The 13,552-nt window shown below is 45.3% G+C and overlaps 1 protein-coding gene across 11 annotated transcripts in view; it reads right to left on the bottom strand.

Annotated features, from left to right (window-relative positions):
• CELF4 (CUGBP Elav-like family member 4) overlaps positions 1-13,552 on the bottom strand; it is an 861,689-nt gene that overhangs the window by 134,538 nt on the left and 713,599 nt on the right. For all 11 annotated transcript variants that reach the window (XR_008445494.1, XM_054032838.1, XM_054032839.1 and 8 more), the window contains exon 6: positions 569-712. Coding sequence is in view for 10 of the 11 variants with exons in the window: in XM_054032838.1 (XP_053888813.1) it covers positions 569-712 (144 nt within the window). In the remaining variant the exon portion in view is untranslated. The remainder of the gene's footprint in view (positions 1-568; positions 713-13,552) is intronic.

Raw genomic sequence — 13,552 nt, 5'->3', positions numbered from 1 at the left:
ACTGATTTTGGGGGCCTGAATATGGGGGCTCACACAATAATTAGAAGACAGTGTTGAAAATATGGGCCTGGCTGAATAGATTTGAGAGCCATCTTACAGGCCAATCTGATGCAGTTTAGGGGCAAGAGCCTGGGAAGGCCAGAGGGCTAAATCAGGGATGGTTTCCATTTCCTGAAACCGATCTGGGGTTGGATGTTGGTGACACAAAACTAAAAACTGGGGTGGAACTGGATTCGGGTCCCATTTTATCCAAATCCTTGATGCTTGGTGGTGTCTGGCTTTGGTGGTTATGGTTTGGACCAACTGATCGTAGCTTAGTGGTGGCTGGATGTGTGGCTATGGTTTGGTCATGACTGGAAGCCGCAGTGTCCGGGAAATATCCCAGCCTACAGCAAGCTGAGTGGCTTAGTGGCTCAGACTTGTCTCTGATCTATCACTGCAGAACCGGTTTAATGAAGGAATCACACAGTCCTCCTTTCCTTTCCTCCCTATGTGCTGTGCCATCGGCTGGCTGGTGTCTGGCAACGCAATTCTCCTTAAAATGCAGAGAAACAGTACCTATACTTACTGCCTGTGCGTAGGCGCCGTACGCTCCAAACTGGATAGCCATGGGGTTGAACATGCCCATCTGTCCTGCCATTTGCTGCATGCGCCTCATTGTACGCTCCTTGTCCGTGTCTGCAAACTTCACCACCAGGCTCGAGGAGGCCCCCTGGAGGTAGGGAAACAAAAAGAGAGAACACAACCGGGGTATTTTCCCATTAGTGCCCAGTGGGACCAATCTGCATCCGCACATATAACAGAGACTGGCTGAGATTCGGCTCCATTGGGCTTTGAAGACAACCCTGGGCACCCTCCCATTCCACACTGATCTCAGCTTGCGGTAGGCTGGAGAGAGTAGCAGCAAAGAGGAAAATGAATCTGTACCACGAGGGTGGGGTGAGTGGGCCATCTGGCCCACTCTCATTCTTCTCCGAGCTCCTTCTTTCTTTGCTTTGGTTTAAATTCCCTCTGCAAAGAGGTGGGCCGTGTCCTTTTCCACCTAGCAAGACTGCTGGTCTATTAGGGATTTAAACTGAGAGCTGGTGCCATTGCACTGCAAGCTAGTCACTTCTGCACTCCAGTTGGCCTGATTTATTTTTTGGACAGTGCAATGGGTTAGTTCTATCCCTGCCAGATCCTGCCTGTGGGACCCCTGCCTCCCGCAATTGCTCAGCACTCACTATTTTTACGCTTGTGTCTGGGGAGACCACACTGGTCAGCTTTGGCTCCAGAACTTAGCACCCCACACTCTGAAGATACTTAAGCATCTTGCAGCATCTCCAGCTAAGTCAGGGAAGGGAAAGTGGTGATAAGTGGATCAGAGTGTCCTCCTCTATCTCGAGAACTGTAAGAAGTTGAGAGGTGACCTCAGGAGCGGTCGCGGGAAGGTGAACCCTGCTGTGAATGCAGAGTTTGTTAGCTGCAGTTAGGAAAGCTCTACTCATTTGGAGCAATGGAATTTCTCAGCAAGGAAAACAAGACCACAACCCTTTTGTGTAAGCTGGCACAGATGGCATGCTCTCCTGACAGTGGAAATGCAATAATTAGGGATGGGCAAACTCTTTGTGCCAAACTTTGAGCCTGCTTGGGTTCAAATTCAAGAGACACTGACGTGATTGTTGTTGGGTAGGGATTTTCCAAAACACTCAGAGTTGCTCTCTCTTTCTGCTCCTACTGACACCAGGGGAAGTTTTCAGTCAGAGCAGAGAGAAACCAACTCTGAGCACTTTGGAAAATCTCACCTCGTTGGGCTTATTTCCCACTTAGGAGAGAGTACATGGTAGGCACGTTGATATTTTTCATGCACATTGTAACAGAACTACAGTGCGGTTAACATATGGGATTTTCTGGTAATATATGAGCCATAACTACAGCTGGTAATTAATATGCCTTTTTAACACATGCAAACTCAAACGAATCAGGCAGCCAGACTTTCTTCCACTTGCTCCCTTGATGTTTTCTTCTCACTCCTAAGGCCTTGATCTTCTGTCCAAATGAGGGAACCAGATCACCCTAGCAGGTGACTGGTAGCAATCAGCTGTGAAATGGGACAAGGTGCACTGTTCTACCTCTCACTCACTCTTGTGTCTTAGGCTCAGTGGGACAAGAACCTGGCTTTAATTGACTTTGAGCCTTAGTACTATTAGTCCAGCAACAGCCAGCAATCTGCAGCTATATCCATGGTAGCAGCAATGCCAACCTGCTTGGGCCCCTGTCTACACTAGCAACTCAGCTCCGGTGCAGATGCACAGGTGGTAGCTAGACCTGGCTAGAAATGGCAGGTCCCATTTCCCTCCCATGGAAAATTTTGAATTTTTGAAAAAATATTCATCCTGGCTTGGGATGTTTTGTGGGAGAGAAAGATTTAAAAAGATCTAGTTATGGGCAAATCAAAGCAGAATTTTTCTAACGGGTCAGGCAGCCCAAGCCACTGGGGAGCCAGCTGCCCAAGTAGTCGGGAAGTTTGGCAGCCTGGACAGCCTTCTGTTTGGAGACCCCAGCTGCTGCAGTCAGCCTGGGAAGGCAGGTGAGCTGTCAGGAAACCAGGCAGGTCTCCATGGGCAACCTGCCCAGTTTCCATCTAAATGGACCCATTCCCATGGAAAGGTCAGTTTCGTCAAATCAGTCTTTAACTACAGAAAACCATTCCGTCCGAAAATGTCTGACCAGCTCTCGTGGGAGCAACGCGGTGGCCCCAGTTTAGCACCAGAACAGTTGCCCTGTTGCTGGCTATTGCTGCAACATGGACACTAATTGTTCCAGTATAGATGCACCCTTATGGAGACGGGGGGAGTATAATTAACTGGTTTTCATCCCCCCCCCCAATTGGGGAATAATATCCATTCCACTGAAGGCAGAGTTGCTTTGCTGCTAGTTAGGAATATCTTAATAAAATACTTTAATGCACATACAATGCATAGCACAACAGGGTTCTGGTCGATGACTCCTGGGCACGACGATAATACAAGTAAATTAATAATAATAATAATGGAGTCCCAGCATATGCATATGCAGCACCTTCTGCAGATCCTCGTAAGGAATAAAGAGCCGAGGAATTAACTTGATAAAGAAACAGTCTGAGGCCACACAATGAGCGATGTTCCCCTGGATTAGCAGCACAGGAAGCGATTTTCATTGGCGAGGAATCTTTCTTTTTGACCTGTCACTCTCTCTCTCTCTCCCTCTTGCTAATAAATCTATAACCCGCTTGAACAATGTGGTGAAGAACAAGGGAGTGAAACAAATGGCTTAGCAAAACAAAGGGAGGGAGAGATGAATGCCCTATTCAAGGATGTAGAGTGGGATCCAGGAGTTATTAAGAGAGCAAAGCAGAATAAAATCCACATTCACCAGGGTTTCTGCTCAAGGCCGGGCAACTTCTCATTTTTTTTTAATCACATGATGTAGCTATTGATCCTTCCCCAAATCACATTCTTAATTGCAGCGCATCGACAAATGAATATTTTAATGCATACATTTCCTGCTAATTATCGCCCAGACCAGTCCTTAATTAGATTTCAACACTCATTTAATTAACCCTGATCCAAGAGGCTGTTTGGTAACCTGGATCTAATGATCTGAACCTATTTGCAGCCGTGCTGGAGAGAGGCTTTGGGCCAGGGTAGACTGGGTGGCTCAGTGCAGCTTTGAAGCCTAACACGGGAGAGATGCGTTAGCCAAGGAGGAACACAGTTTAAAGGACGCAAGATTTTGAAGCTGAGTAAAGGGAATTATTGTTATCTCCTGGGAGGTGTTTGAAAGATGCAGAGTGGTCTAGTGGAGGGGGTACTAAGCTGGGAAGAAGCAGGAGCTAGGATTAGACCTTGAGCAAGTCACTTCACCTCTCCGGACACCTTTTTCCCTACCTCCAGTCCTTTGCTTGTCTTGTTTGTTCAGCCTTTGGGACTGTCTCACTGTGGTTTTGGACAGCCTAGTATAAGTGGGTCCTGATTTTGGTTTGCCCCTTTAGGTACTACCATAATACAAAAAAAAAAAAAGAGGTAGAAACACGCCAATCTACAAATAGTGTGGGATTTGGTATAGTAAATGTTATCCAAATTTTGAAGGAGGGGGAAGAAGGAAGTCTACTGGCTGCAGCCAAACCGAAGAAGCATGTTACAAGATTGCTCTATAAAACAGAGATGTTTGTATATATGCAAATATACCTCTACCTCGATATAACGCCACCCGATATAACACGAATTCGGATATAACGCAGTAAAGCAGTGCTCCCGGGAGGGGGGGGGAAGGGGGCGGGGCTGCGCACTCCGGTGGATCAAAGCAAGTTCGATATAACGCGGTTTCACCTATAACGCAGTAAGATTTTTTGGCTCCCGAGGACAGCGTTATATCGAGGTAGAGGTGTATATATAGTATATATGCAAATATAGCTACTAGACAAAGTGCCAGTAGATGGCGCTCTCCAATATGCAGTACAGTTGATTTTATAGGACCAATCAACTTGATCGCTGTGCACTGCAAATGGCTTCTTAGGTGCAACTCTTCACATGCAGTGCTGAACCAACATAGTGGTGGAATCAAACGGGGCTTTAATCTGAGGATTATCAGGAAAAAAAATGCCATGGAATGTAAAGGAGACTTATCCTCCCTGGTTGTTGCTTCATTTGCAACACAAAGTAACTTGGCATCTACCCCTCTGTTTATTCAGACATTTAGAATTCTGTTAATTCTGAGAACTGAGTGTCGTTGCGAATTGATGTGGCTGGTGGGGAAAAATGAGGCCTTCCTCTGACATATCTAATGCTTGCCAAGGCAGGTAAGACCTTGGCAGCAACGCATGGTTAGTTGGCAGATGTTTTGCTCCACCACAGCTAGATTTTGCCTTTAATCCTCAGAAAGAACAAAATTAATGCCAATGGGAGTTTTCCTCAAGGATCCCACTGTGTAATAAGTAATAGATGGCTACTGTGTGAAAGGGAGGGCGTTGGACAAGTGGTTAGAGCAAAGGCCTGGAAGTCTGGATTCATGGGTGACATTATTAGTAGCAGTATTACATGTAGTGCTTAGAAGCTTCAAATGACATCAGCACCCCAGTGCGCTAGATGCTGTACGTGCACCAGCAAGAGACAGCCCCAGCCCTTCAGAGTTTACATTAAAAAAAAAAAAAAACAAGACAGAGAGAGCACTGAGAGTCACTGTTATCCCCATTTTATAGCTAAGGAACTGAGGTTCAGAATAATTGGATGACCTACAGTTTACGTGTGGCAGAGTCAGGAATTGAACCCAGCTGTTCTAAATTACAGGCTAATACACTAAGCATAAGACCACACTTCATCCCCAGCATCTGCCACTAATTCATCATGTGGGATCATGAAGGTCATCATTGATTTAGTTGGGATTGGTCTTGCTCTGAGCAAGGGGTTGGACTAGATGATCTCCTGAGGTCTCTTCCAACCCTAACCTTAAGAACATAAGAATGGGCCCTATTGGGTCAGACCAAAGGTCCCTTTAGCCCAATGTTTTGTCTTCTGACAGTTGCCAATGCCAGGTGCCCCAGAGGGAATGAACAGAACAGGTGATCCTCAAGTGATTCTATGATTAAATGGGCCAGATTCCCAATGGACATGGGTGGGGAATTCTGTAGGGCTTTCATGTGAAATCTATATCATCTCCCAAGGCCGTTAAAACCTGAGTTGGTATAAACTGGTGTAGCTGCCAGCTGATAATCTGGCCTTAGTATTCTGCAAAATGAGGATAATAGAATTGACTCCTGGCCTACTGTTATCTACAGACAGGCTCCCATTGGACTCCATGGGATTGGGCCCCCTCAGTACTTCCCGAGCCCACAGGGTGTTATGAGGCTTAAATCGCTAATCTGTGAAAAGTGCTTTGAGATCCATGGGTGAAACCGTGGATGGGGAAGACTTATTTATGTCCCCATCTCATGGATTCATTGCTTTCAAAGCCAGAAGGACCATGATGAAAATCTAGCCTGACCTCCTGCCTAACTCCTCATCTTCCTGTCCGATTATTCCACACAAAGCATTATTACAGGAGCTCCCTAGTGCCGTTCAGAGAGGAGAATGTTGGAACACGAAGCACCACATGTGGGCCTGATCCAAGTCTCATGGAAGTCACTGACTTCCACTGGTTTTGAATCAGGCCCTTAATGAACATGAGGCAGTGCTATATATTTCCTTTGCAACAAGCTGGCTAAAATTGGAGCTCAACTCCTTTCTTCCTGACCTCCTTTATTAAGTGCTATATCATCTACTGCTGAGAAGCACTATATAAGAGGTAGATATTATTTCCCGTTCGCTCCTAGGCTGGCAAGTCTACTTAACGTGACTATCCTTGTTTGTTCCCCCAGTGCAGCTGGTAATATATTGCTCCCCTTAGTCAGCAGAGGCAGACATTCTGCAGCCTGGCACTGTGAGGGAAAAAAAATGGAGGTAAAAATACCCCTCCACTACACTCACTTTGTAATCCCTAATCAGAGTCCTCTGTGGGAAAAAACTAATTTCCCAGCCTGTCTTGACGTGTGAAATAAAGTCATACTTGAAAACGGGTGCTTGACAGGTCGCTTGTGAAATTTCATATTCAACTAAAAATAAAATATCCATCCATTGATATTTCATTAAAAGGGCACGAAAACAAATCTTTTCCCTGGATGTCTGGAGTGCTTCCCATTAGTTATGGCCCTTCAAATGGAGTGTATACACAAATTAAGCATAAACTTTACAGAAGACTAAATAATACGGTACTACCCCAGGTAAACCTATGTCTTCTAGCACAATTTTCAATGAAAAAGTCTTGAGAAATTATGTCACTGAAAGTACAATGCCGTATATATATATAATATATTTAGTAGGGTCTATAAGTGTAAGGACCTCTGGGTTCAGTGAGGCAACTCGCCCTAGAAATATTTAGATTATTTTTATAAATTCATGAATTACAGCCCTGATTCAGCAAAGCATTTAAGCACATGCTTAATTTTAATGATCTGAGCAGCCCCACCGGAGTGAAGCACGGGTGAGAGTGCTTTGCTGAATTGTGGCGTATATCTGGTATGAGTGAGGTCAGCTCACTGGATAGATCAAGGGCTGGGGAGTGAAAAGTTTTTGGCTGCTTAAAGTTAGGCTGCGAGGCTGGGATTTGAACGTGTCCAAGAGATTTAGGTGCCCAAGTTCAATTAGGGTCCTTTTGAAATCTCAGCCCTGTGTCCGTATCGAGGCACCTACGTCAATGGAAACTGCTGGGTGTTCAGCACTTTGGAAAATCAGGCTACGTATTTAGATGCCACCATCTGAATTTAAGTGCCCACGTTTGAAAATCTTGGCCTGCAGTTCTATTCCCAGCCGTGAAACTGATTTGGATAGGTGCCCTTGAGCAAGCCATGAAGGGCAATATTTCCAAACCAGCATGCCCGAAGTTAGGCACTGAGCATCAATGGGAGAAGCGGGTTGCCAAGACTGAAAACAGAGCTACATCGGCTGATGTAAATCTGTGTAGCTCCACTGAAATCAAGGCTGCTGTATAACATCAGCTGAGGATCTGGCCCCAGTTTGTAAAGACACTTGGGTATCCTTGAAGTTTAGGACAGGAAGTGAAAAATAACAGTGTACCCAATTAGACCTTGCAGAGGACAGGGAACGTTAGATAGGCAGAATGTAATTACACAAGCTGGAATTAGGCCAGGACATCAGGACGAACTACCCTGCTCTTGTGAAATATGCCATGTTTTTTTCATACTCAGGGCTTCAATTTCATGTCTCATCTGAAAGATGAGTGGGAAGGCAGCCACAAGGAGCGATTTAACTTTAGAGTCCTGAGAGCCAGTTTAGACACGCTCGAGCCGTGGGTGACAGAGACGGAAGGAGATAGGAGACATTCATCCAGCACTAGAGTGACAGAGGCCTTTGATAATGCTACTCCCTTGGTAAGGGAATGTCTAAGCAGAGATGATAGCTGCAGGTACTTCCATCCACAGGTCTCCTGAGTTGTAATTTATTTGGAGTAGATGCTTGATTAAGTCTTACTCCCCCACACACTTGTGAGTTGGTATCACTCTGAGCTAAAGTAATTGCTTCCTGCAGGTAACTGAAGTATTAACTAGTGGAGAAACTGTACCTGGTTTTAACTAGGAATAACTATACATACCTCAGATATTAGAGATGGCCCCCGAATCAAAACCCCAAATCCAAATAACTCAACCCTTTAGAAAAGGTTGGATCCCACTCCAGAGCTGAATTTTGTGGCTCAATCTATTTATAATAAATTCACACACGCCAGAGCTATTCCCATCGCTTCATGCACTACTGGAAGGCGATTGTTATTGTTTAGTAATGGTCAAAATGTATTTTTTTCCATGAAAAATTTTGACAAAAAAGAAAAAAAAAAAGGTTTTCGTTTAATTTGATTGGGTTTTCATAGAAAAACGGAAAACCCCCAAACATTTTTTCTTTTCATTAGGGTTTTGTTTTTTTTTAAGGTTTTATTTTTTCAATGAAAATCTGTTTTTGGGGGTTTTTTTTGGAAAATGGATATTCTCTGAAAATAAACCTCATTACTGTGAAAAAAACATTTTTTATGGGGAAAAAAATGTGAACGAAATTTTTTGAGCAGCTCAATTATTTATATGATGGGAGACCCAGCTAAGATCAAGACCCTTTGCACTAGGCAGGGTACAAACATATAGAGACAGTCCCCTGACCTACAATCTAAATAGGCAAGATGGACAAAAAATGGGAGGGGACATAGTCACTGATAGGAGAAGTGAATTGTCTAAACGTAAACAGCAGGTCAATCGCTCAGCCAGGAATAGACCCTAGGTCACTCCAGCACCCTACCCATTGGATAATACTTCTGCTCAGATACCAACGTGATGGTTTGGTTTAAGAACTTCAGTAGACTAGACTGGAATGATTTTAAAAAGAAATAAAAGTTAAAGAAGGGCCAGCAAATTAGGAATATTGCACAGGCTAAGGAATACTTCAATAACATTATTTAGTTAGAAATATACTGCCCATTAAAGCATGTTACAAATCACTTCTATACTGTATCCATTCTGTATTAACACATTTCACTATGATAGCCTAAATAATAATGAGTCTTTGCACTTCCACAGCACGTTCCATCTCAGGATCACAAAACTATGGACAACCATCACTCTGTTAATTAATCTGATGTCACCTTTGCATTATCATTTCCATTTTACGTATGGGGAAACCGAGGCACCGCACGATGACAGCCATATGGAGCTCTACCCTCAGCTGGTGTAAAATCAGTGTAGCTCCATTTACTTCAATGGAGTGATGCTGATTTATATTAGCTGAGGATTTAGCCCTTTATATGCCAAAGAATCCGCTTCCAGGACAAGGTGCTGGTGTCAGGGCTCAGTAACAGCGTATGGGCACCTGAGGTTACCGGGCAGGTGTTAACAGACCCCCCCTTACTGGTCTGAGTGCACCCCCAAAGCATCACAAAGGTGCCGACTTGCCCAAGGTCCCAGTGAGTTGGTTTCTGCAGCCTTCCAAGGGAAACGGTGGGGGCGAGGGACCTGTCTGGTTTTCAGATTAAGTTAGATAAGTTTATGGAGGGAATGGTTTAATGGAAAAACATGATTTTAGCCAAGGAATACCGAGCCATGGCAGGTAAATAGTATAATGGCTAACAAGGGTCAGGCTGGAGACTCTTGCTACATGCTCGGGGTTTTACTGATCGCCATATTTGGGGTCGGGAAGGAATTTTCCTCCAGGGTAGATTGGCAGAGGCCCTGGAGGTTTTTCGCCTTCCTCCGCAGCATGGGGCGGGGATCGCTAACAGGAGGGTTCTCTGCCAATTGAAGTCACTAAGCCACAGGATTTGGGGACTTCAACAGCAGAGTCAAGGGAAGGGGTAGGGACGGTTTTGTGGCCTGCAGCATGCAGGGGGTCAGACCAGATGATCATAATGGTCCCTTCTGACCTTAAAGTCTATGAGTCTATGAGTCTATGACTGAAACAAATGGGAATGGGGCATACATTTTTAATGGGGAGAGTAATTAACCATTGGAACAATTTACCCAGCGTTGTGGTGGATTCTCCATCACTGACAATTTTTAATTCAAGATTGAATGTTTTTCTAAAAGACCTGCTCTAGGAATTATTTTGGGTGCAGGTCTCTAGCCTGGGCTATACAGGAGATCAGACTAGATAATCACACTGGTCCTTTCTGGCCTTGGAATCTATGAGTGAAACATGGCAACTGTTGAAGAGTGTACCACAGGACCAGGCAAGAGTTTAGAGCAGGAAATGAAGCAGAATATCATATCTGATTGAAACCGCCAGGGGATTTTAGGAACCCAGAACTCATTGGAATTTGGCTGGGACACCTGGATTAATAAATCTAATTTTGGCAAAAATACTATGGGATCCTTCACAACCACAAATTGCAAGGGTCTCGGCTTAATATCTCATCTGAACGTTGGTATTGTGATCTTGACCTTTAAAAACGATCTTGGTCATCATTTGACCGCTTTGGCCAAAACCAACCAAGTCACCTACAACTAAAGGCCATTCTGGAATGGGTAAATGCAGGCAGATTCCTGAGGATTATCTGTGTAGGCTACGGGAAAGGGGTTTGTTCATTCCTGAAGAGACTTCATGGGAACTTCTTCGTTCCATCCAGTGAAGATATCGTGCTTTAAGGGTGAGCTGACTGGAAGACATGGATTCAAGGACAATAGGTGGAAGCATCCCGAGTGATTCAAACCTGGTCGAAAGCCCATGGAAAGGTCCCACTGACTTCACTGGGCTTTGGAGCAGGATTCTAGTGAGAAAAAGGTGCAAGAAAGGAAAAGAAAACCATCAAAGTGATAAAGATCCAGTCCTGGGACTGTAATTCCTCCTCTTCTACAGGAAGAAGGTGTTCTTAATACAGGATCTCTGTGTTATCCAATGGAATTCCCTCTGTTGGGCTAGAAATCTCCTTGTAAGAGAGGGAATGTTTTATGTCTCTAGGACCATAGGGTTATAAATGGCTGTGGTCCCTCAGGAAAGGTCAGTACTTGGAAATTATTTTAGCCCTCCCAGGTTCTAATTTCATCCAAAAGAGACAGGTGTTGAGCGTGGAATACCCTGTGGGGAATGCTTCTGATGGCATTGAGACCTCGACAACGTTCCGCTGCTGCGTCTTTCTTCCCCAACCCCCCGGCAACCTCCTCCTGTTGTTGATTTAGTTCCTTCCTCCCTTTGGAGCCATAAAAGGACATTATAGCGCCAATTAGCTCCTTTTGTCTAAAGCAAAGATGTGAGGCTCACTATCGCTTATCCCTCTTAGCCCATTTGGAGGTAATGAATTCTGCAGCGCAGAACAGTTTGAAGGGAAGAAAGAGAGAGAAAGACTGCAACTGAAGCCTATCAACTCCCCTGGGCCTCTTAGCTGTCCTGCCAGATGCCTGCACTGCTACGGAGATGTGACTAGAGAGGAAATGCAGCTCAGTTGAGTGCTTAGGCCCCAAAAGGCCATCTTCGGTGCCGGTATGATTCATACCCCCTGTCAGGCAGCCGGGCTGCCTGGCATTCTATTCCGGGGCCTAGAAACATCTGATTTATTAGTTCATTTATGAAACAATGGGGAAGGAAGGGAACGTTGCCCTGGGATTTTATTTTATTTTATTGTAGGACGTAAGAGATATTATTGCCGGGGTGCTACCGGAACCTCTGGCTAAAGGAAGTGAAACAAGTGGTGGTGGTGGCAGGAGTGGGGTGGGCCAAACTCTAAAGGTCTATCCCCTCTTGGGGGACCTGGTGACTGAGGGAAAACTGACCCCTAAGTTTTAGGCTGTGGTAACTTTTGATAGCAAACAGAGACTGGGGAAAACATACGTCTGGATGGGATTTTTTGACCAAATGTTATTGTCGGAAAATGCCGATGCTTCAAAACTGAAACTTTTTGTGGGAACATATCAGTTTCGACAAAACTTTAATTGGGAAAGATTTCTCAAGAATTTGAGAGCGAGACCAACTCCTCCCAAATAGCCAATAGTCCAGTGGCTAGGTCAACTACTGAGCAATGGGAAACCCAAGTTCAAATCCCTTCTCTACATCAGATACAGAGGAGATTTGAACCAGGGTCTCTTACATCCTGGGTAAGTACCCTAACCACTGGAATAAAGGTTACAAGGCAGAGGCCCACCTCCTTCTCTCTTCCTTTTTGTTTGGCGTTAGGCATGTGCTACCACCTTTCTTGCAAGAAATTGCTTAGGTGCCTACCCGCAGTTCCTGGCTGAGAATCCCAACTGGAGATAGGCGCCTCAACATCTCCCATTGGCTACCCTAGGTGGCTCCCCCCTCAGCACGCTGGCTTTTGCGGCTCCCATTCTGAGGCACCACACTCACGAGGCTGCAAGGGGCTATGATGCTGAATTCTGACACCCCTCAGTCTCCTTGTGGATTTAGCCCCAAGCTCTTTGGGACAGCATGTGTATTGCACAGTGCCAAGCCCACTGTTGGCATTCAACAAAGAATATAAAGTGCAAATGGTTCCCTTGAAACACTTGATGATGCCGATGATTTACCCATCCGGCACCAGCAGTCCACTAAGTCCTTTACTGACAGGGGTAACGACAAGATGCCAGCCCTGAAGAGCTTGCAATCCAGAGAGGTGACATATGAACACAAGCACTGGAAGGCAAAGGGGTGGAAAGGTGCCATTAAACTTGACTCTTGTTAATGCCATGATTTCTTTCTAATCACCCTCACTGTGTTGTTAACCTTAATATTTTAGACATTCAAGGGTCCTTGAGTTAACTCTTCTCTGCTGGGGCTAGGGTGTGCAGCTGCTGTGATCATTTCTATCGATTGGCTTATTACATCTGTGAATTGTGCACAATGTTCCTCTAAGTCAAACCATGCTGTTCTCACTGCCATCCTCCCTCCCCCCTGTTTGTTTCACCTACATGCTATGTCTTGCCTGTTAGCCTGTAAGCTTGAGGGCAGGGGCTCTCTTTTATGGTGTCTACCCAGTGCCCAGCACAAAGAGGCAGCAACTTAGATGCGGCCTCTTGAGGCTACCGCAATACAAAGAGTCAGTACAAGCCATTGGAGCCTAGTTGTGGAGAAGGAATCTGCTAGGGTGAATCCCACCCTGCTCCCCCTGAAGTCAGAACATCGCTTGGCATCTAAAGGAGCGGGCCACATCCCTTGAGGCCGCTCGCTCTTGGGACCCACACCTGCCAAACTTACTCAAGTGAGGAGCTCTGTTGAATTCTCATGGGTGAGGCTTCCTGGCATGAATGGAATATGGCAGGATTTGGGTTTGGGTCAAACGCTCCCCAACTTTGCAGAAAATGACACAACTGCCTTTTAAAAAAAATTAAAAACCAGGTAGCTGCCAGGGGATGGGAAGTGGAGTGTATGTGGGGGCGGGGGGGAGAGGGACGAGACAAGGAAAGTTTCTCCTATGAAAGAAATGATCCAATTTGAAGTAAGTCCCTTATGGGAAAAGCTGTGACGGAGGCTGCTCTGTTCCTGTTAATTTTCACAGTGCAGCTGTCAGCGGGTCTGTA

This window comes from Malaclemys terrapin, chromosome 6, assembly GCF_027887155.1.
Source record: "Malaclemys terrapin pileata isolate rMalTer1 chromosome 6, rMalTer1.hap1, whole genome shotgun sequence".
Taxonomy (NCBI): domain Eukaryota; kingdom Metazoa; phylum Chordata; order Testudines; family Emydidae; genus Malaclemys; species Malaclemys terrapin.
Note: the sequence above shows the minus strand (reverse complement) of the source record. Positions and strands in the feature narration are given on the sequence as shown.